This window comes from Chaetodon trifascialis, chromosome 12, assembly GCF_039877785.1.
Source record: "Chaetodon trifascialis isolate fChaTrf1 chromosome 12, fChaTrf1.hap1, whole genome shotgun sequence".
NCBI classification, from domain to species: domain Eukaryota; kingdom Metazoa; phylum Chordata; class Actinopteri; order Chaetodontiformes; family Chaetodontidae; genus Chaetodon; species Chaetodon trifascialis.
In genome coordinates this window covers 1,627,345-1,652,011 of record NC_092067.1, presented here as the reverse complement: position 1 = coordinate 1,652,011, position 24,667 = coordinate 1,627,345, and the positions used below count along the sequence as shown (strand labels likewise).

At 40.9% G+C, this 24,667-nt stretch overlaps 2 protein-coding genes across 3 annotated transcripts in view; both read right to left on the bottom strand.

The window, feature by feature from the left end:
- Positions 1-2,971: 2,971 nt before the first annotated feature.
- Positions 2,972-4,012, bottom strand: LOC139340595 (uncharacterized). Its single transcript, XM_070976507.1, is given in 1 exon segment — positions 2,972-4,012. A coding segment is annotated over 1 exon segment (1,041 nt).
- Positions 4,013-18,453: 14,441 nt separating this feature from the next.
- frzb (frizzled related protein) overlaps positions 18,454-24,667 on the bottom strand; it is a 78,803-nt gene continuing 72,589 nt past the window's right edge. For both annotated transcript variants that reach the window (XM_070975857.1, XM_070975856.1), the window contains 3 exons: positions 22,560-22,764; positions 22,030-22,093; positions 18,454-19,124 (listed from right to left, as the gene is read on the bottom strand). In XM_070975857.1, coding sequence (XP_070831958.1) covers positions 19,065-19,124; positions 22,030-22,093; positions 22,560-22,764 — 329 coding nt within the window. In that variant the 3' untranslated portion in view covers positions 18,454-19,064. The remainder of the gene's footprint in view (positions 19,125-22,029; positions 22,094-22,559; positions 22,765-24,667) is intronic.

Here is a 24,667-nt window from a genome sequence, read left to right as displayed (position 1 = left end):
CGGTCTCAAGCTGGCTGTTTACCGAAGTAGCTAATTTATCCACCTTGTCAGTGAGTGACCTCTTATTTCCCATAATGATCAATGGAAAAAACTGTTTAAATTTCCTGTCCCTCTCAATCCTTTTTCTGACCTGGCTCTGCTGTCATAGTGACAGTGGGCTCTATTTTCGTCCCCGCCGCTGGCTGGGCGCAGGGTGTGCACCCCGCGCAGTGGTATTTTCATGCAGCTCGAGAGACAGAGAGAGACAGACACACGGAAAAACTTAAGTGATGATCGTTGTCCGCTATTACCCACGTCATTTCATTCCAAATACAAATGTTATCATTGTAATGCTTGACGTTATCTACAAAGATGGAGTACATCATTGCTTTGAGGAGGAGGAAGAGGAGGAGGCCAAGGATTTCCCATCTTAGGACCTCATATTTAGACATGAGTGACATCAGTCTCCTCCTGGGAGAAGTTTGGGTGTTGGACGCTTTCCTGCGTGGGCTCAGTCATCCTTGAAATTCGAAACTTGGACTCTGCTGTGTCAAACCCACTCCACATCTTCTCCCCTCCCTCCTTCCAAGTTGCGCCGCTGGCACTGCATGAAAAGTAGCACGGAAATACCAAAGTCTGCTGCCTGATCAGGCTGGGCTGTCTCCATCTCCTAGTGGAGCCAGGGTTGAAGCAGCACTCTATTCCAGACTCCACAGTCTCCCCTTAGAAAGTATCCATGTGACCTGAGTGTTGCATACAACGTAGGCATAGTTTCTTGTTTAGGATCCAACATCCAACAGAATCCTCACATATGTATCCACCTTATTCCTAGCCCCCATGATGCCTTGCGTGGATTATGGGCGCGACTTCCGGCGCGAACCGGAACCGGCGTTTGTTTACATGCTAATAGTGGTGCTAATCCTTTTTCTTCGAGCGTTATGGACATAAAATATGTGGGAACACCACCTTTCACAGATCAAACGGGATGTTATAATCATACCTCTGCCTACTGCTATTGAGGGATGGGAGGACGACTTGAAAAAGTGGCCACAAATAACTTACACCAACATATTTAGCTACTTCATTCACTCGGTTGCTTCAGACGGTGAACCCAGGTACAGAGTGCATCACAACTGTGGCATGATGCAAGGAAGCTGCGACTGACTGCGAGCACAGCAAAAAAAAGTACCCAAACGGAGCACTACTAACCCACGAAAATTTTTACGTGAACACTTGCATCCCACCTTCAAGGGCAACACCGCAACACATTATGGAAAAGAAAATGAGCACAAAGCCATACAGATCATGGAGGCTCAAGGGGGAGACTGTGGAGTGGAGAGGCCTGGTGGTGTGTCCTGACCATCCTTGGTTTGGAGCAAGCCCAGATGGAATTTTGAACTCGATACAGCTCCTGGAGATCAAGTGTCCCCTAAAGTCACTCGCAGAGTTTCTCAGCCAGCCAAATGGTTACATCAGGTGCTTAGAAGATGGGAAGTGTCTCATTCATCCCAATGGTCAGAGTAGATACTACCTCCAGGTGGGTAAATATTGTTACTTAAAATCTATCAACTAATGTGACAGGTGAGAACCTTTATTAAAACAAGCCGTAAGCCATATTTTACATTTATTGTTCCAGGTCCAGCTGACAATGATGTGCCTGGGGCTGCAGAGCTGCAAGCTGGTGATCTGGACACCAACTGAGCACCTGGAGCTCGACATGCCATTTGACAAAGACTTCACAGAAAAACATGTGAAACACCTGCAGAATTTTTACTTCGTAGACATGCTTCCAAAATTAGTCGATGAATTTGTTGCCAAGAAGATTCTGCTCTGCTCCAAATACCTGAATCTGTAGAAAATATTTAAAGCAAATAACAGGTGTTATACCAGTACTATAGGTAGAAAAAAGTACATCAGACTTCAATTTTGTTTTCAGTTTTATTAAAGGGACAATAATCAAAACATTTTTTCAAAAACAAAAACAAATTACAAGTGTTCTACTTCAATAATAGCTTGCATTTTCTTAGTTAGTGCAGCTCTAAAAACTATACAGCACTTTACCTGTCGAGATACTGCAAGTGTAGCTGTACTTCAAATGTTTTCAGAAAATGTTAAATGAATGAAATATGTAAATATGTTGAAGTGCAATATTAAATGTCTCACTTTCACTAAAATAACATATTTCATAACCAATTAGCTAGCATTAAGCAACAGCTAACATTAGCATCCAAACACTCTCTAGCTACACACAGCTTGAGTGCTTGTAACTTTTGTGTTGGATGTTATTTGTATGAAACATTGCACAGAAATGATTGTTCCAGTGAGCATAAAGTCACGTAATGTTACTGACTGAACCAGAACATTTCTGACAGGTCTGACAGCTAACGATAGCACATTATTAGCTTGATCACATCCAGTGTGTTTTACTTCCAGGCTTAGCCTTAGAGGTGAGTTGGGCTTTGAGCTTCCCAACCCGAGCATGACGTCAGAGGACAATGATCACTGTGTAAATATGGTAAATTTAGACACTTACTAATCTGTTCCTGAGGAGCTTAAATGACTTTCTGTGCAGAGGTGCAACCCAGCCTGCACACAGTCAACTGTTTCTATGTCATATTGAATTTAATGTTGTTTTTAATGTTTTTCTATGTGCTTTTTATGCTCGCTGCAGCACAAACTGCCCTCTGGTACAAATAATAAATTTAACTGAATTGTCCAGCCTAATATTTTAATTATGATCAGCTGACAAATGCAAAGAGATGATTGTTTTAAAATGTGTAACTCAAACTCTTCAGTCACAGACGTGAATATTCTGCACTGATGTACAGGAGAGTCGTTTTTTGATGACTCACTGATTTAGTTCAGAAAAAGCAGAAGCGTGTTGCACGTGTCTGAATGTGGAACAAACTCAGGTGAACGACTGCTGAACCTCTGACTGCAGACTAAACACAGATTAAGGTCGAAGGTCAGCAGGAGGCTGCAGCTCTGAAGGTCAACCGTTCGTCTTTTCTTTTTTCTTTTCACTTGAAATAAGCTCGGCTCTTAAATTTACTAAACCAGCACAAATCTTGAGAATTTTGTCAATTTTGGGCACCAAGTTAATTGGCACTGTTTGAGAAAGAATCTTGTACACCTTCACACGCCTTATTGCCCGCTCAACATGAATGCGGGCATGAGCAATGCGGCGTGTAAGAGTGACCTCCTCGCCGGTCAGCTGGCATCCTTTGCGTGTGAATGCTGGAATGATTAGATTCACCCTGCGCTCCTCCAGCAAGTCCCGAACTGTAAAACCACGGTCACCCATCACCTCATCTCCGGCACAAAAATAGTCCAGAAACCCTGAGTTCTGCATTATGTATCTGTCACTGCATTTGCCACCATAAGCATCCGAAATAAACATAATCACTCCAGAGGGAGAAAAGGCCACTAAATATTTCACTGTGTTGTTGGCATAATAGTGACTATACGATTCACTTCAAGAGCCCAAGTTTTTAGCTTTCTGTAAATCTGTCTCTGTGCAGTCAATTACGCAGGTTGTGTTCGAAAAGTGTTCTTTAAAAGCTTCTGGCAATGTTGCTTTGATTGTTTCACGAGGCAGCCACACAATAGGGTCCTTGGTGTGTTCACACATTATGTTTATCCACATTCCAACAGTCTTGCTGACCTGACTCTGTGATATTTTAAACCGCCGTGCTAAATCAGCCATGACAAAATTCTGTCTTAATTTCATCAAAGTCATTAGGATTTGGTCCACAACAGGCATTGATGATGAAGCAGGAGCAAATGGTTGTAAGCAGGATACAAGTGTGTGAAACTCAAGGAGTGGAATCCCTGTATACAAGAGGGAATCTGCATCACTCTGCAAAATACTGTCTGCAACAGGGCATGGCAATGCTGGAGATGGTGTACTCATTTCACACGTGATAGTGGGCCCTTTTGAATAGGTGTGGTCCTCCATCCCTGGGTCTGTCCACTGTGTTTGGGCATCACAGGATGGCTTTGGTGTTGAGCACAGCTCCTCACTCTGATCCATCTCGTCAAGTTCATCTGAGGGTAGCAATATAGTACACAGTACTACACAGTAGTAAGGTATGATACATTAGGGGTTTGCCTACCATTATAACACTTACTACATTACCAGACAAACGCTACAATGCTGCATCCTCCATACACCTGAAATCATACCTGATGTTCTCATGACACTGCTGTCAATCCGTTTGAGGACCCGGCGTCTCTTCTCCTGTGGTTTGTCGTAGCCCAGCCACAAAGTAGGATGCGGGTTTTCCTCTGTTGGTTTTTTGTCGACAAAGTGAAATGAACACACATACAGTGTTTTGGGTGGTCTCTTTAAGTTCAAATTTTTCAGCCACAGTCTTTTTGATTCCTCATCTGTAGGTAGGCGATGAAAGGTGTACCGCTTGTCACATGAACATTCTCGTTTTGTTTGGTGTACTGTACTTGCTCAACACACTGTTGCTGAAGCCACAGACTTAGCTTCGTCTGGTTGTTAGTACAGCCACGAACAGCGCAACAAGTACCCGAGCTCCGCAAGGACATTTTACTAAACAATATGGTGGTGTCTGTCAGACAACAAAATTAACACATTAGCAACAACAAATTTCAAATAAACCGCTGTCCGCGCTCAGCTACCATGGTTAGCGAATGGCTTACAGCTACTTCCGGTGTCCCACAGGAAGTTATGCCCATAATCATTTCTACAGTAGCGCCCCCAGGAATAAGGTGGATAGATGAGAGAAGAGTACCTTACTTGGACGTGTAATTAATTTCATTGGTCTAGTTAATTTTAAATAATCTCAGCCTGTCATCAACAGGATTTCAAGGTAATGACTGGTAAGTGTAAAGTTTCTTTTATTTTGTCTAACTATGTCTGTTTGTGTATGTATTCTGTGTTTTTTTTTATTTTTTTGGCTCTGTTTGGTGGGTGGGTTGGGTGGTGGAGGGGATGCAACCTTGGTACATGGAGCACACGCTCTCCCAAGTGAGTTATCAGGTCGCCCTACCATGTCTGTGTTTGACGGGATCATAAATAAACTGTGTGTATTTGCTACAGTTTGGCTGCAAGCATCTAAGGTCTGAATAAGGTCAGGGTTCAGTGGGGACAATATCCTGGCTGACTGTCTCAGTGGATGTTCAAATCAAAATTTACAAGTTTAATGTAAGCAAGAAAAAGAGAAATCAAGTGACCTAAATGTGGTTTAACTTGATGTGTTTTGCTGGTATACAGGTTCTGGTATAAATTAGATGTGTTAGATTAATTGCTGTCAGTGGTTGGTCTTTTCATTTGAGAGTGAGGACCTTAGAGTTTATTATAGGCCTTGCATGACACAATGGAAGCTATGTTATTTTAACTCTTATGTGACAGGTGACTTCCACAAATGTCTTTTTTTTGCCACACTTTAAGCAATATCATTTACCTTAAACACAATTAACAGCATTAACATATTATTGCTATTGAGTCGCTTGTAGAACAAGATGTACTGACACTATGCAAGACTTCAGGGGTTTCTCTTGTAGTAACTGTAGGTAGTGTAAATGTAGTTTGGCAAGAAACACAATGTCTCACATAGTAGAAATACTCAGATAGAAGACCGCTAACCCTATAACATTTTTTTGTAGCACTGTAATTAACAAAATTACATAAGGTGCTTTCCACTTCTGAGTAGTTAAACCAGAACAATTCTTTGTATCTCTCCCTCCCTCTCACCCTTTCTGTTTTGTGGGCAGTTGGAGGTCAGCATTTACGCAGCACTGCTCCATAAACCACTGGAACCACTTACTGTGTGTGTTCTATTGTTTCATGATGTGAAATGGAGTTGGACAAACATTTGCTGAGGTATTGTGGGAACCAACCTGGTAATACTCTGTGTGTGTATGTGTTTGGATGATGACATCACAATAAAAATCACTTTTTGTGTTGGACTACTGAAGCTTTGGCTTTGCGTGTTTTAGTTGTAGAGCAGTGCTGATCACAACGATTTACTCACAAAAGAAAAAAGCTCCCATCAGACTGGATCTGTGTATGTCTTAATTTCAGCACTGAATGACAGCAGCAAAAATGAATAGACAAGTTTTTCTTTTTTTCAGATTTGATGCATGTATTACTCAAAACACTCAAACAATATTGCTTGACTGAAACAGGGCTAAAACACAAAAGAATGGATAACCAAACCGAAGAGCAAATATTGGACCAAAGCAGGACTAAAATGCAGTTTTTTGTTAATGTATACTGAGCCTTCCGAATTAATGAATTAATGTAGTATGTTTTTGTCTACTTAGTGCCATTTAGTATTAAAAAAAATCACTTAATCCGGCTTTAACTGCTTTCTACTAGGTCAGTATAATATGGGCTAAAACCCCCAGAGAATGTAGAGTTGGGACTATATAACCAATGAATACTTGACCAAACACAAGTGAATATTAGACAACTGTGGCTAAAATACCAGTGGATACAAGACTAAACTGGGACTAAAATGACAGAAAATAATGGACAAAACCAGGATCTGAACACCTGAGAATGTTGGACAAACCTGGGCTAAAACACCACCAAAGACTTCACCAAACATGGACTAAAATACAATCAATGGAATAGCCATGCTTCTCTGCTTTTTTTTTTTTTGGTCCAAATGTTTCATCAATGTGCTTGTCTTCAAAATGTAATGAGCTGATGTAGTATATTGAGGCAAATAGTTGTTTGTTTTTATCTGCTTTCTGCCCTCTAGTGTTGAAAACTCACTTAATCTTGCATTAACTACTTTCAGCGAGATCAGTCAGTATGAAAATATTCCGTGTGTGACTGTTTGCCGTGTTGCTGTGTCAGCACTCAGGGACATGAATGCAGCCACTCAGCCTGGTGGAACAGACTACACCTTATACAAACACCAGGTGTGCTTTCAGTCGACTGAAGTCAATATGGAGGAGAGGAGAGGAAAAGAGAGGAGAGAAGACAAGATTGCAGAAGAAGAGAGCCAAAGGGGATAAAGAGGTGTAATAGCAGTAAATCTATGAAAACATTTTCTCTTCTCTCTCATGGAAAAGGCATCTGAGAAAACACTGCTTCAAATTAGTAGGCAGGAATTACTGGAAGCACACACACACACATACTAACACACACTGACTGTGTTTCATGCTGCTGCTCTGTTTTGTTAAACAAACTTAACTCACATCACTGAGAAACACAGATGGTCTCAAGGTTTTGTTCCTCTCCTATTCTATGTTAAAACTTGATCTGTATTACGTACAATAGGTTTATTTCAGCCTACATTTAAACTCATTTTATATCAAGCATTTAAACTAGTCTTTAATCAGTTTTTACTAATTGGACAGAAATATTATTTTAATGCCAAACAAGCCTACAGACATAGCAGCCTTTTGAGGCTAAAGAAGTTTGTTTCACTCACATATGAGGAAACATAAATACCTCACTGGCTGCTGGATGAAAAGTCTACGTCACGCCATACTGTCAAGACTGGCCTCTAAACAAATAGAAGTAAATGGAGGAACTGCAGCTTTTCTGGATAAAAAGAAAGCAAACCAATTTCAGTTGGTCAGTTTTATATTCAAGGGTTTATGATCTATCTGGAGTATAAAAAAAGTTTTGTCTCCAGTTAGATAAAACTGCTGCCAGATGCTCAAGAGAGGTGTGTGTCAAAACTTACAAAAACTGAATTACTTACATGGTGGAAAATGACTCATGTCAAAATGAATTGGAAAAACTCCCATTTGTCAAACATTTATTTAGCTTTTTTTATGGTTAATACTTGTAGTGACATCCCTATAGTATAATGTAATGTACATGAGATGTGCAGAAAGTTTTTTATATTGTGGAAATGGATTTGCACAAGAGAGTATGTAGAGACAATAACTGCATGTATATACAGAACATTAATATGTATAATATACAAACAATATTTATTCTATTTGTATTTGTCATATGTATATGCTGTATGCTGTATATAAATCAAATCAAATGAAATCAAACTTTATTTATATGGCACTTTTCATACAACACAAAGTGCCTCACAGAGGCTAAAAACAACATAGAAGAAAACCCAGCCCTCCTGCCTCCATAAATACATTCAGAAACATATAGAGACACACATTCACAGACAGGCACGCATACACACACCCGCGCACACACCCATATGGACAAGGCAAGGAATAAGCCACCTTTGGGGGCCATCCACACTGAGAGGGCCCCCGGCCCATGACTAGGGAGTGCTGCCCGAGACCACCCCGACCCAGGCAGACAGGAGGCCCCACCCAAAGGTGCAGAGGCCCCCAGCCATCCAGGCCGGAGCCATCCCCTCTGCAGCGCCCCCATCAGTAGACCAAAAGCAGCTCCCAGTGTGGGGGGCCCCTATGAGGAAACGCTGCAACTAAAAACCAAGGGCCCCCATGAAGAAATACTGGAGCTAAAAACCAAGGGACTAAGACATAAACATAAAATAAAATAAAATGAATAAATGAAATAAATAGTAATTAAACATGTCATTAAAACATGCAACTAAGATACAAATAAAGATTAAATATGATAAGAAGCCTGATTAAATGAACAATTCAAACAAATCAATTGAAAGCTTTATTAAAAAGGTGGGTCTTGAGCCTCTTTTTAAAAACATTAACAGTCTCTGTGGCCCTGAGGTTCTCCAGCAGGCTGTTCCACAGTCAGGGGCCATAATAACTAAAAGCCGTTTTAGTTGATGTTTTAGTGTTGTTTTAGTTCTTACTTTTGGTATGGTTAAGAGGCCAGTGCTGGAGGACCTCAGGGTCCGCGAGAGTTGATAGGGTGAAAGTAGGTCAGATAAATTAGAATGACGGCCAGAGACCGTTAAGGCATGTAAAAGTCAAAGTCAGAGTCAAAAACATGCCCAGATTTTGTACAGAATGTGTTGGTTTAAGATCTTGTAGTTTTGGTAAAAATTTCTCTCTCTGGCCTTCAGGACCAATGACTAAGACCTTTGTTTTGTCCTGGTTGAGCTGAGGGAAATTTTCTGCCATCCATGACTTCATGTCTAAAATGCAGTTAAAAAGGGCATCAATTTAACATTTTAGTTAAATTTTACATTGCAGTGTCATCGGGAGACACTGCAATGTACAGTTGCGTATCATCAGCATAACTATGGAAGCTGATGCCGTGCCTCCTGATGATATCCCCGAGGGTTAGCATGTAGAGATTAAAAAGAGTTGGACCTAAAATTGACCCCTGGGGAACCCCACACTTGATCTTATGGGTTCCTGAGGAACATGCATCTCAACTTACAAAGAAGTGTCGGTCAGTGAGGTATGAGACAAACCAGTTAAAAGCAGTACCTGAGAGGCCGACCAAGTGCCTCAGTCTGTTTAATAAAATGTGATGGTCTACTGTATCGAAGGCAGCAGTTAGATCCAGTAGTACCAAGACTGTGAGCTTGTGTTTATCTAAGTTGCACCTGATATATTTTAAAATCTTTAATAAGGCTGTCTCAGTACTGTGGTTCATCCTAAAAACAGACTGATACCTTTCTAAAATGTTCTTTTTGTTTAAAAATTCATTTACTTGGTTAAAAAACAGTTTTTCTAAAATTTTACTTAAAAAAGGTAAGTTGGATACAGGTCGGCAAATATTAAGAATGTTGGGGTCTAAATTGCTCTTCTTCAGAGGGGGCTTCACCACCGCCGTTTTAAAGGAGGCAGGAAAGACACCCGTCTGAAGAGAGCCATTCACCATGTATAACAGCTGTTCCTCAAAGAATCCATAGAGTGTTTAAAAAAACAGTGTGGGAATTGGATCTAAAATGCAGGTTGTAGGGTTTACATGGGAGAAAACTCGACCAAGTGTCCTTGCATCAACCAGGGCAAAACTTTCCAGTGTTTCCTCAGGTAAAACCCGTGATCCAGATGTGTCGGTAGTTAAAACCTGTTGAGATAAAAGACTGGATCTGATGTTATCAATTTTGCGCTTGAAGTGGTCTGAAGTCTTCACACAGGATATTTGTTATTGTCTTATGAGATCTGTTAAAATGACTAGTGTTTTGACGTAAAACTTCATAGTGTACTTTTAGTTTTGATTTTCTCCATTTCCTCTCAGCACTCCTGCAGTTTCTTTTCAGTTGCCTCATTTCTCCATGGAGGTTCTCCACAGGGTTTTTTCTTAATTGTTTTTGTTAAAAGAGGAGAAACTGAGTCCAGCGTTGACTTTACATTGCTGTTAAAATCGTCAACGATAAAATCACAGGGTGCTGGTAAAATCTCTGCAGGAGTGCTCTGTAATGTCTGGATAAGATTTGCAGCCACTTCAGGAGTTAGGTAGCGTTTCCTCACTGTTCTCACTGGTGCCTCCAAATGATTAAAACTGGTGATGTTAAAAAACACAAAGTAGTGGTCGGACACAGCCAGATCCACAACATAGGACACACCCATGGACAGGCCATAAGTTATGACCAGCTCCAGGGTGTGCCCCCTGCTGTGGGTTGGCTGCGTAACGTGCTGCTTAAAATCCAGACAGTTTAAGAGGTTTAAAAATTCTCTGGATACTGGGTCCGAGATGTTGTCGATGTGTAGATTAAAATCACTGGTTATTAAAATCCTGTTGTAGGTGGTGTGAATGATTGCTAAGAATTCAGAGACTAACCCTGATAAAAGAGGATGAATACTAGGGTGATCTGTAGACTGTTATGCAAAGAATAGGAGGGCTGCTAAGAACAAAGGCATGGTGCTCAAATGATGTAAAACTGTATGTGCAGACATTGTAATTCTTGTAATAGATGCAGTTCCGCCTCCTCTTTTGCCCCCCCCAGTAGAGAATAAAAAGTTAAGATTTGCTGGGGAAGCCTCAGTGAGAACAACAGCAGCTCTGCCTCGCTGCCAGATTGTTTTGAGCCCGTGCGTCAAACTTTCCAGCCTGTACCTTATCTCATCGTATTCCTAGTCTTGTGATTATTCCTCTGCCACTGTTGAGCAAGTCTTGTTTAGTTTTTGTGTTTTCTAGTTTTCTACTTGTGTTTTTGTTCCTTGATTCTTCACTTAGTGTTTTGTTCCTACCCGCTCGCCACGGTGTAGTAGACTCTGGTTTTGCTTTCTCGTGTTTTGTACCCGCTTTTGGTAATAAACCATTGTATAATATACAAAGAGCCATTGGTAATGGCTCTTTGTGTTCTGTGCTTTTTGTCTGCCCTGGGGATCCAACTAAATTTACCCGATCTTTCAGATCGTAACAGTGTATTATAGAATTTAATAAAAGATGCGTTGTATTGGACCAACAGAATATGCCAAGAGCCAGGGTAAGATAAGACTGTTGATCCAACACTGGGGAAATTTAGTTGTTACAGCCAGCAAGTATTACAAGCAACAAGCACAGCAACATAAAGAGGTCAAATAAAAAAGTATACAGGGGATGGAGTAGAAAAACAACCATGTATATGTACATTTCTTCAGATTATAAAAAAAATTCTAAATTTTATCAAAATTGTACTGCCATAAAAAGTATTGTTGGTATTATTCTTATGAGAAAACTAATATGTGTTGTATTGTACATGAGAAATACAATTGCACCTGAGAAATACTACTGCACTTGAGAAATAGTAGGTATACTAGAAGTGCTGTTGCCAATATGGATAATAAATAGTGTTATGGCACAGTTGAGAGAAAATATGTAACTTACAAATTGCACCAGATGAAATGGATAATGTGAGTATATATTAGCACTGATAACAGTAATGGAAAACAAAAGTGGGTTTATGATGTAGAATTGAGAAAGACAGCATCAGTGCAGCGCTACATTACATGATGCTGGAGTTAAGCAGTCTGACAGCTGTTGGGATGAAGGACCTGCAGAAGAGTTCTTTCTTATAGACTGGATGCATCAGTCTGTTACTGAAGGAGCTGCTTAAGTCCCCCACCATCCCATGCAGGGGGTGGGATGGGTTTTTCATGATCAATGTCAGCTTGGCTAACATCCTCCTCACACCCACCTCCTCGATGGTGTCCAGAGGGCGGTCCAGGACAGAGGCAGCTCTCCTGACCAGTTTGTTCAGTCTTTTCCTGTCCCTCTCAGAGCTTCCACAGCCCCAGCAGACCACTGCATAGGAAACTGCAGCAAAAAAAGTTTTAACAGTGACCTACATACTCCAAAGGACCTCAGTCTTCTCAGGTACAGATGACCTTGGCCCCTCCTGTGTTATTTGTCCACTCCACTTTGTTGTTGAGGTGAACACCTAGATTAGTTGCAATCCCCCACGATGTCAATGTACAAGCTCTGGATTGCATGGGGATGTGATCTCTGGAGCTGTCAGACTACTGTGTGCAGAAGCTTGCATGCTGCTGCGGCATTGACTGACAGGGGGATGTACATAGTTATTGCAAAAATGTGCAAGAACTCCCTTGGGAGGTAATATGGCTGAATGCTAACAGCTAACAGCTCAATGTCTCTGGTGCAGCGCTGCTCTTTCACACTGATGTGCCCTGAGTTACACCATCTGTTCTTTACAAACATCATTATACCCCCACCTTTCCTCTTGCTCCTCTCCTTCGCTCTCCTGTCTGCTCTTAGCAGATGAAAGTTGTCCATAACATGCGAGTGTGGCGTGATCTCCATTAGCCAACTTTCAGTGAAACAGATGAGGCTGCATTCCCGGTACTCCCTCTGCAGTCTGGTTAGCGCCGTTAGTTCTTCCATCTATTTGGGAGAGATCTCACATTTTGTGATAAGAGACGGTATGGATGGTTTGTACTGTCTATTCTTGTCCCGGCACTTTGTCCCAGCTCTGCATCCCCTTCGTTAAACTGTGCTTTTTGACATTGTGTTTTGTGTGTGTTTCTGTTAGGGGTTTTGTATTTCTGTCCCTCTGTTTTCCGCAGTGGAGGTGTGGCCTGGCTGTGCAGAGGGCAGACAGCGCACCTGACGCTCATCCACTGAATTCTTCCTGCATTTAACCAGCGTGGCGGCTCTGTCTTGCTGCCAGATTGTTTTGAGCTCTCACTAAAACTTTCCAGCCATTCCTTGTTTCATTGCATCCTAGATCTTATTGTTTCCTAGCTGCTGTTGAGCGTGTCTTTGTTTCTTCATTGTCTCATGTTTTTTGCCTGTTGTTACTCTCGTTTAGTAACAGTTGACTTTTTGTTTTAGGGCTGATTATGCGTTTGTTTATTAGATTGCATTTTGTTGGTTATCCTGTTACTGTTTTTGTTCTGTAAAATGGTTTACAATGGTTTACATTGTGTTCTGAACAGCTCTTTTCATTTGGGTGCCTTTTGTCTGCCACTTGGGTCCTACAAAAAAGTATACTTTGATCTACCTGATCATAACACTCTTCTCCTTCTCCTTATATCCTTGGGGATCTCCAGTCTCTCACTGGGGGTATGCTCGTGTTGCTCAGCACGATCAGCTGTTTCTGAGTGTAAACAATGGACCCGAAGTTCAGTGGATTTCCTGAAATTGATGAAAGTAATCCACAAAGTAGAAAAAAGCAAATCACTTGTCTCACCAGTTGTACACACACACATATGTACACACGATTTACACTAGTGATGGAAACAACACATGAAAGACAAAACAACACACTAAAACAAAGCAAACAGCTGGAAACAACAACAAGCTGCCACTCACATGGCACTATCTTGAATAAAAGCTAACTTCCCTGTATAGCCTCTCTATTTGGAGTAAACTACATGCCAAACTGCAATCAAAAATCGTGATGTTGAATGACTGCTAGCATATCTGGAAAGGTGAAAGTAGACCTCCCATAAACAAGAATTTTTTGAAGTTTTATCAAACCTGTTTTTCCTACTCACATTTCTCATGCAACAGATAGGTTCTCATTTCAATCTACAAGCTGCCACTGGCTTTGTGCAGGCTTGCACCTCAGCTGTGTCTCACAGGTGTAACCACAACCTGAAGGTTTTATTTATGCTCCAAGTCTATTTTTCTTTTCAACAATATGCTAGTAAATGTGAGGTTTATGCACAATAAAAGGTACTGAATAAATATGTTTATCTACATTTTGCAGGTTAGACGAAGTGGTGGCATTGCGCTGGCCTCCAGCACCACTGTAAAGAATCTGGGAGTTATCTTTGACCAAGACATGTCCTTTCACTCCCATGTAAAACAAATTTCAAGGACTGCCTTTTTTCACCTATGTAATATCGCAAAAATCAGGCATATTTTGTCTCAAAATGATGCAGAAAAACTAGTCCGTGCATTTGTAACTTCCAGGCTGGATTATTGCAATTCCTTACTATCAGGCTGCCCAAATTTGTTGCTGAATATTCTCCAGTTGTTCCAGAACGCTGCAACACGTGTTCTGACAAAAACCAGGAAGAGAGATCATATTTCTCCAATACTAGCCGCTCTGCACTGGCTCCCTATAAAGTTTAGAATAGAATTTAAAATTCTCCTCCTTACTTACAAAGCCATAAATGGCCAGGCACCTTCTTATCTTAAAGAGCTCATAGTACCTTATTGCCCCACTCGAACACTGCGTTCCCAGAATGCAGGTCTACTTATGGTTCCTAAAGTCTCAAAAAGCAGAACAGGAGTCAGAGCATTTAGCTATCAAGCTCCTCTCCTGTGGAACCATCTTCCAGTCTTTGTCCGGGAGGCAGACACTGTCTCTACATTTAAGAGTAGGCTTAAAACTTTCCTTTTTGATAAAGCTTATAGTTAGGGCTGGCTCAGGCTGGTCCTGGACCAGCCCCTAGTTATGTTGCTATAGGATTAGACTGTCGGGGGACCTCCAAAGATACACCGAGCTCCTCTGTCCTTCTGTCCCTCTCCATCTGCACGCTTTCATGTCCTACCATGGCGTGTTACTAACTTCCCCGGAGTCTCTGTGCTTGGTTGTCTTGCAGGTTCCACAGTGGCTGAATCTGGATTGTGGATTGCAGCTGCGTCTCCTGCCTTGGCCCTGCCTGACATCCACTGCAACTGCCACTGCTATTATTACATCCACTGTCACTGTTACTGTGATTGCATGTCTGTCTCTCTCTCTCTCTCTCTCTCTCTCTCTCTCTCTGACTGCATTTCTGTCTGTCTGTCTGTCTGTCTGTCTGTCTGTCTGTCTGTCTGTCTGTCTGTCTCACTCTCTCTCTCTTGCTCTCCCTCTCTCACCCAACCAATCGAGGCAGATAGCCGCCCACCCAGAGCCTGGTTCTGCCTGAGGTTTCTGCCTGTTAAAAGGAAGTTTTTCCTCGCCAAGTGCTTGCTCATGGGGGAATTGTTGGTTCTCTGTAGATAAAAGAGCTTGGTCTGTACCAGCTCTATATGGAAAGTGTCCTGAGACAACTTGGTGGTTTAGTTTAGTTTAAGTTTGCTGTTTTATATTACAAAATGCAAATGTACTGAGCAACAGTATTTCATGATCCTTGTCTTCTCTGTATAATAACATGGAAGGGTGAATAATATTGGATATCACAATGGTGAGTCAGTATCAGTCCTGTTCGAGGACCCAGTGTGTAAGATTAGTTCATATGTACAAAATACCTTGACACTGAAGTGGTTCCTCCAAACTGCCAACTGGCATACTGTTTTAAAAGTTGTTTTTAGTCTTATTAACTTACATATACTATAATTTTCAAGGCAGTTAAACACACGTGCGTGTAAATGCAAGAGTGAATGATGATTTCTGTGTGCCTTGTGGTTGAAAGGTGACCTATCCAGGTGTGCTCCATTTCTTGGCTAATATAAGATGGGATTGCCTCCAGACGTGTCCCAAGACCTACAAGGATAAATGGCTATAGCCCATAGATGCATGGATGCAGTCGAGTGGTGAAGGAAGTTAAACACAGTTGGTTACGATTTCTTATGACACCTTTCAAAGACAAACATCACAGACTTAGACTTTGACCATGTTGTCTAAAATCATTTTTAATGGTTCAAACTGCTGTGAAGAGTCCAGAGTTCAAAGTATTAGAGTGTTAGTCTAGTTTTACTGATAAAAGTAGTGTAGTATTGAGTGTTAGTGTGTTTACATGAACAGAGTTGCTGTGTGATGATGAGAGAACTGTTTATCAGAGACTGTGTATACATAGCAAGAACACCAGTCTGCTCTTTGAAATTGCAATGTATTGAAAATGGACTTGCTGTAAGGCCTTTTTAACGAAAGACATTTTGATATATCACATTAGGAAAAACACATGTTCATAATCAAACTGATGATGGTTGAATTCCAATTAACTGCTTCAGTTTAAGGATCCCTGCGATGCTGGCTAACTGACATACTGACATGGCTTACTGCGACAGAACAGAGCCTTTGTAAATGGTATCAGTAACACCTAGGCTGTGTTTTCTATTATGACAAGTAAAAATGTCTGCTGTGCATTTTAAATAACTTTATTGAATTCAGTATGAATGTCAATCCTGTTTTTTTCTAGACAGAGTCTGCTGGACAGTTCTCAGAGGTCATTCGCATGGCTAAAAACTAACCAAACTAAAAACTCTACAATCTCTACTATTCCTCAGAGCAGCAGGACTGAAAAGGGAAGGTTTAACAACACATGTGAGGTCAACTTTGCTTGAACATACCACTGAAAAAAAAAGGACTTCAAAATACTTGCTTCTTAATGCGGCTTGACACGTAAGTAATTCTAGGTTTCCTGGATTATCCCAACTACACTTCCTCAACTACATCCTCTGTGAATATTAGGCATATGTGTGCAACACACATGCACAAGATCTTTGTCGTACTTTCTGGATTTCATCTTTTGCAAAGACAAGGCAAGCCTTGTAAATCATTAGAGAGAGTTATATTGCATATGTACTCAATGCTTGTCAACAATACAACGTTTACAATTGTTGACATGCCCACAGCAACAAGTGTAAAAAGGCAGTGTTGCATAATCATGTTGCTTCCAGTGGGTCTCCACATTTCAACCAGTAAAATGAATAAAGTGATATTCCACAATGTTAAGGTGTGGTCACGTTACTCTTCCGTTCAATGAAACTGCCCTGCACTCAGTCTCAAAAAAGGATGTGATAGTGTGGCTCTGATGCATCTTATAAATATTGATCAAAGTGATGACACACTGTAAATAGTCTGTAAGAGCATCGCCACAGTTTATACTTTGTAGGAAATTCTATTGGCAAACACAGTGCATCAGAGTTTTTACTGGTTGTTTGCACTCTGATATGCACTCATGCATATCTGCATATCACTGCTCACTGCATATCTGTTGGAGCCACCTGTCATCATCTTTTGCATCACATCAACAAAACAAAACAAAACAAATCATATATATATTAGTGCTGTCAAAAATATCACGTTATTAATGCGTTAACGCAAATCAATTTTAACAGCGTCATTTTTTGGGGGGGGAGATTAATGTTCTTTGTGACCTAGTGAACTTGTAGGTTTTTATTAGCTTTTTTTTATTGTAAGGTGTCCTTGGGTGCTCAGAAAGGTGCCAACAAATAAAATATATTATTATTATTATTATTATTATTATTATTATTATTATTATTATTATTATTATTATTATTATTAAGCTGTGGCCACTGCTAGTAACGTAAGAAAAACTACAGGATCCGGTTATAAACCGGAAACAAAACAATAGGCACGCCCCACGCATGTGTTTGGTCTTGCCTGCTCGCTAGCTGTAAAAAAGTAGGCTACCGGTTTGTGTGGATGTCAAGCGTGAAATGCCGAAGTGGATGCGAACAAGATTCTGAATGGAAAGTTTAGTTTCAAGAAGTTGCCAGATGGGTCGACCGACAAGACCAAACTTATCTGTGTGTATTGTTGGTGTGAACTGAGTTATCACCATAGCACATCCAGTCTGAAATACCACTTGATGGCCAAACACACGGCAAATGCGAATTCTCCACCGCCTCCTTGACAAAACCAGACGACAATGAATGACTTTCGACAGAGGCATATGGATGCTATTATGTTCAAAGGAAACTTAAGAAAGGAAAGTTTAAGCCATGATTTAACTGCACTATAGCCTAAGTCCTAGCTTATCGATAATGGCGATAATATGCACTTTGTAACTTTATCTTGTATCACCCTGTTTTGATCCCTTAGAAAGGGTTGTTGAAGGGGCTTTTTTTGTAACCAAGTATTTATTTTTTTTGTCACCTGTTTTGAGTGTTAAAATGTGAATGACTGCTCAAAGCGAGAATGTTAGTGTGAAATAACACTACACGTTGTTGTTTTCAATTAAAAAACATTTGCACAAAGCAAGCATATCCTCTTTTCCATGTTGATAAGAGTATTAAAATGATAATTCAAGGGACATTTAGAATAGATAAAAATGTGCGATTAATTTGCGATTAATTGCGAGTTAACTGCGAAATTCATGAGATTAATCGCAATTAAATATTTTAATTGATTGATAGCACTAATACACACACACACACACACACACACACACACACACACACACACACACACATATGTATATATATATATATATATATATATATATATATCCAACAATAATAAAAGAAGTAAATAAATTCACCACATCTGCCTACATTACTTCTGTTGCAGTTTGTCTTATTGCCCTGGTTGTTTCTGATGCTGTCTGAACCAAGCATGAATATTATTCTTCCTTCTTTTGCAGAATTGGTCATGGCTACAGATCTGTCATAGTCCAAAATGTTCAAGTTCAATTGCTTAATTTCATTTAGATGTCCTCTACCACATCTCCATGGTAATATGACCATTATTGAAGTCTTTGACTATGGAGAGGAGCTGTTGAACCAACATGGCCACCACTGAAAAAGAATTTGTGTCAGAAAAGTGTTATTATACAGACTGTATGACTGTGGGTATGTTTAGCACTACAGCTTTGAAGCTCTACCCTGTCTCTGGTCTTTATTGAGTGTTTTAAGTGTATGCATACACACACACCAAATACACACCCACACACAATCTCAAGCTGATAAACACACACACTAAAGGCACACTAAATAAAGTTTGTGCAAAGCAAATACATGATAAAAATCAGACTCCAGTCTGATAGATGAAGAGATGGACTACATTCAGCTACAACAGCCTGTGAAGTGCAATATCTACACACACACACACACACACACACACACACACACACACACACACACACACACACACACACACACACAGAGTCAGATCTCAGTGGCGATTCCGGCGCAGAGTTGCTTGGCCTTTCCCTTGCAGGATCTGATCCCATCTCTGGACAGAAAGACAGACAGACAGACAGACAGACAGACAGACAGACAGACAGACAGACAGACAGACAGACAGACAGACAGACAGACAGAAAATGAAGTTGACGTGAAGACATGATCAGTCGAGGCAGATGGTTCTGCCTGAGGTTTCTGCCTGTTAAAATGAAGCTTTTCCTCACCACTGTCGCCAAGTGCTTGCTCATGAGGGAATGTTGGGTCTCTGTAGATAAAAGAGTTTGGTCTGTCTTTTTTCACAACTTCTGTTGTGATTTGGCGCTATACAAATAAAATTTAATTGAATGATCTGTCACTCCATAGACAATCATCATGTTCCTGATGAAGTCAGTTGGTATGTTAAGATAGAGGATTACAGATTACAGCTGCTTTATCCTTGGATATAATTCAACTTAATCAACAGTAGAGTTTGCAACTCTAAATGTGTTTTCAAGCTAAAAGTGAAGCAGTGAACATAATTTAATTTACTTTATTTATTTGATTGTTCGGGCTGCACGGTGGTGCAGCAGGTAGTGTGCGTGCCTCACAGCAAGAAGGTCACTGGTTCGATTCCCGGGTCGGGCCTTTCTGTGTGAAGTTTGCATGTTCTTCCCGTGCATGCGTGGGTTCTCTCCGGGTACTCCGGCTTCCTCCCACAGACCAAAAACATGCTCATTAAGTTGATTGGTGACTCTAAATTGCCCCTAGGTGTGAGTGTGAGCGTGAATGGTTGTTCATTCAGTTGTGTGTATATATGTTGCCCTGCGATCAGCTGGCGACCGGTCCAGGGTGCCTCCCGCCCGTTGACAGCTGAGATAGGCTCCAGCCCCCCCGTGACCCCGAAAGGGATAAGCGGCATAGAAAATGGATGGATGGATGGATGGATGGATGGATATTTGATTGTTCACTGTTTTAACATTACAAGACAAAAGAAAAGGTTTTTAGGATGAGGACTAACAGATATGTCTGTCGAATATAACACTATCTTGGAAAACAAGTTTGGATCAGGTTGCTGACGTGTAAACCCCACATCAAAAGAGCAGGACAGAGCTGCTAACATTATCCCACATTCTGAGCACTGAGTGAATATGCTTTTGTGAATAAGGCTTTCATAACTTGATCTGTAACATCAAAAAATGTTGTTAATTAGTTAACAGTATTCACCTTAGCCTTAAAAGTAACTCTGGGTTACTTTACTGTAGTAGTTAATGATCAAGTTAGCCCGACATTCAAACATTTGTAGCCAAGAGCAGATATACACACTGTTGAATTCATTCCCTACCATTAAGTTGTAGTGTTTTGGGTTTTGGAAAGGCTTAAAAAAAACACCACCTTCCAAACTCTTTAAAGGCACAATGTGTAAAAACTGGCTATGCCCAAAGGTTGCTCCAAACAAATGGGGGGCAGCATATCAACAGAGTAGCCACTTCCTGCTGTATACTCTTTGCTGTAGCTATCTTTGACTGTAGCTACTAGCTGCCATTAGCTAGATAGCACAGCTAGCTGTGCAGCTTGTGGTCCTATTAGTTGACTGGAGTCTCAGTCAGTGTTCATTGGGAAGCTGCTGAGCTTCAAGGTGAACATGGCTGCATCAGAACAAAGTTTCTGAGACTGAGAGAGGCCAGTTTGACAACAGGAAAAATGATGAAGAGGTGATTAACAGTGGCTCCAACCAGGACTCCGACTCCGGGGACATAGAAAACATGGCAGAAGGGGACAGGAGATCCATGTACTGGGTGAGCAGCGAGAAGAAGGTGGGTCATCATCAGCATGCATCTAGAGCTGGAATATTTTCACATCTAATGTGGAGAACCAAACCAGAATTGGTCATTGTTGTAACAATTGGTGCAATGATTTGGCTGGTTTTATTTTGTTTCTGTTAAGTTTTAATGAAATTGTGTTTTACAATGAGTTAACCCTGCCATAAAGCGTATCTTTGTTTACTAAAAGAGAGAAACTTGAATTCAGAAGGTGTACGGTTGTATTTTTCTGTTCAGTAAGAACAATAGGTGTAGGAATATCTCCTGTCTTGATAATTTGTGAGTGTATTTTGTTTATTTATTCAATGAAAAACAGCTAAGAATGCTTGTGAAATTTAGCAAACTAGCATACATGTCCCAGCTGAAACTACAGGAGGGCTTTATATTGGATTTTTGCCTTCTGAGGTAGTAAGTGGTAAAATTGTCACTTCTTCACATTTTAAACAAAAATTCTGGCCATACTTTACACATTGTAGCTTTAAATGAGTATCTCTCTTGCTATAGCCTGCTTGAACGCTTGACAGACCTGTTGTGACTATGGTTGCTAAGCTATGATTGGACTATTTGAGGCAAGATGATTTTATTTTATTTTATGTTCTGCACAACATGCTTAGCCCACTATGTTTATGACCAAACACGTCTGCTTCAGCCCTCTACAGTAAACCCTAGGAGTGCAATGAAAAAAATAAAGAGTCATCATTAACTAGCAAGACCATATTAAAGATCATTAAAGATAAACAATCATATGAGAGTGTTATGCTAGTTCACACGTGTAGCAGTGTACATTATTTTCTCTTTTTTGTATAACGGTATTGTAGGTCTCTTGTTCAGTATGCTTGCAGTTTGTAGTCATTTTTCATATTCAAGAGTTGCAAATGAAATCATCTCATTTTGCAAGAATGTCTTTACAGGCAATTAATTACCTACGATGTAGCCATTAGTGTTGACTTCATACCTAATCTTCCAGTCAAACTTACATTAAGGTGGTGCAACAGGCTGCACGTAATACAGTTCAGCTCAGTACTATTAGCATTATCTTATAAAGCCTCCACCTGTACCACTGCAGATGTGTTTACATAGCACCAGTGTGTTTTATATAGAAAACTACTGCTGAGAAACTGCTGGTGTCTGTGTACATTTGTCTGTGAATCGCACCTTGACCTTCCTGCTCATTTTGTCCTTCCACTTCTGAGCAATGGAGCCATCAATCAGGAGCAACCTGCAGACACAGAGTGAGGTTTATGCAGAGTTTCCACCAGTGTTTTATAGTGGAGGTGGCCTGCTGTGTAGTTTCTGCCAAACAAGTAGCACAACATCACACAGTAAGAACATGCTATTTAATGCATGAGGTGACAGGTTAAACGTTGATCTAGTAATGACATGGATGAGGAGGTGAGGTGCGTCTGGTGCTGCTCATTCAGCTCAGCTTTGCAGGAATTTTTCAGAGCAGAATGTCCCTCATAATCAGGCACGTGTGAGAAAAAAGGCACAGCTGCACTGCTCTGCAGATCAGACAGCAGGCTGAAGTTAGTTTGAGAACCACCAACTAAATATACATGGTTTAGCCAAAAGAGCCTGCATTGGGTTGAAGTTCAAAGATCTCATTTACTGGACTTTTATCTAGGCAATTTCCTGGAGGAAACCTTGATGTCAGTACTATCTGTTACAACTCCTGCTGCTCATACCTGGATGTCTCCTCGTTCTCATAGCCCATAATAACGTATTCTTCCCCAGGAGACAGAAGAGGACATAGGCAAGAGGATGAGTAGTAGAGTGTCTGTGTCTCTTTGGGAATGTTGACCAGAGAAGACTTGAGCACCTCCTTCACCTCCACCACTGCTGTGGGCTCCAGACCACGATTCCTCACTTCCCTCACCCTGGCCCTGATCACTGAAGGAGAGTCATGAGAACACATGGACATATCTCACACACAGGGAGATGACAAATCAGGCTTTTCAAACATTTGCTTTAAAAAATAAAAACTTCAGTCATTATGTAATTCATTATGTAAGTCATTATGTGTATTTCTGTCTGGTATATAGTTTATAGCTCTGGCTCACTCTCTCTCTTAGGAACCTCTACTTATACATTAGAATACATATTATATAACTAGATATTAAGTTATATTTTTAACAACTGCTGTTATTTTTGTTTCTATATTTGTTATATTTTTAAATAATCGCTTTGTTGTATATATTTTGTGTTTGTCTGTATGTTTAAACTGCTACTGCAACGGAATAATTTCCCAAAGTGGGATCAATAAAGAAACAGTCTAAGTGTAAGTAAGTTTTGGTTCCAACAACACAAAATGAGACAGCTGCCAGTAACATCAGTGATCTGGTCCTTCTTGTCAGTCTTTGTCCCTGTCTCTACAGTGTAGTACCTGCTGTTTTGTGTGTAACAGATATACACTATATTGCCAAAAGTATTGGTTCAACCTGCCTAAACTGGAATATGAACTTAAGTGACATCCCATTTTTAATCCATAGGGTTTAATGGGTGGGTGGCACAGTGGGACAAGTGGTAACACTGTCACCTCACTGGTGACGTCACTAAAAAGTATGTTTCTTCATCTTCTTCTTCTTCTTAATATGACGTCGGTCCACCCTTTGCAGCTATAACAGCTTCAGATCTTTTTGGAAGGCTTTCCACAAGGTTTAGGATTGTGTTTATCGGAATTTTTGACCATTCTTCCAGAAGCACATTTGTGAGGTCACACACTGATGTTTGACGAGAAGGCCTGGCTCTCAGTCTCCGCTCTAATTCATCCCAAAGGTGTTCTATCGGGTTGAGGTCAGGACTCTGTGCAGGCCAGTCAAGTTCATCCACATCAAACTCTCTCATCCATGTCTTTATGGAAGTTGCTTTGTGCACTGGTGCAAAGTCATGTTGGAACAGGAAGGGGACATCCCCAAACTGTTCCCACAAAGTTGGGAGCATGGAATTGTCCAAAATATCTTGGTATTCTGAAGCATTCAGAGTTCCTTTCATTGGAACCAAGGGGCCAAGCCAAGCTTCTGAAAAACAACCCCACACCATAGTCCCCCCTCCACCAAACTTTACACTTGGCGCAATGCAGTCAGACAAGTACCATTCTCCTGGCAACTGCCAAACCCAGACTCATCCATCAAATCGCCAGATGGTGAAGCGCAATTCATCACTCCAGAGAACACATCTCAACTGCTCTAGAGTCCAGTGGCGGCGTGCTTTACACCACTGCATCCAACGCTTTGCATTGCACTTGGTGATATATGGCTTGGATTCTGCTGCTCAGTCATGGAAACCCATTCCATGAAGCTCTCCACGCACTGTTCTTGAGCTAATCTGAAGGCCGCATGAAGTTTGGAGGTCTGTAGCGATTGACTCTGCAGAAAGTGGGCAACCTCTGATGACCCTGCTCCATTATTTTATGTGGGCTACCACTTCATGGCTGAGTTGCTGTCGTTCCCAATCGCTTCCACTTTGTTATAATACCACTGACAGTTGACTGTGGAATATTTAGGAGTGAGGAAATTTAACGACTGGACTTGTTGTGCAAGTAGCATCCTATCACAGAACCATCACTGAGCTCCTGAGAGCGACTCATTCTTTCACAAATGTTTGTAAAAACAGTCTGCTTGCCTTGGTGCCTGATTTTATACACCTGTGGCCATGGCAGTGATTGGAACACCTGATTTCAATTATTTGGATGGGTGAGTGAATACTTTTGGTAATATAGTGTAACTGTCCAGGATGTCCAATAGCAGTAATCCATAGTGGGGAACCAGGCACAAATGGAGATATGGCTGTTTTT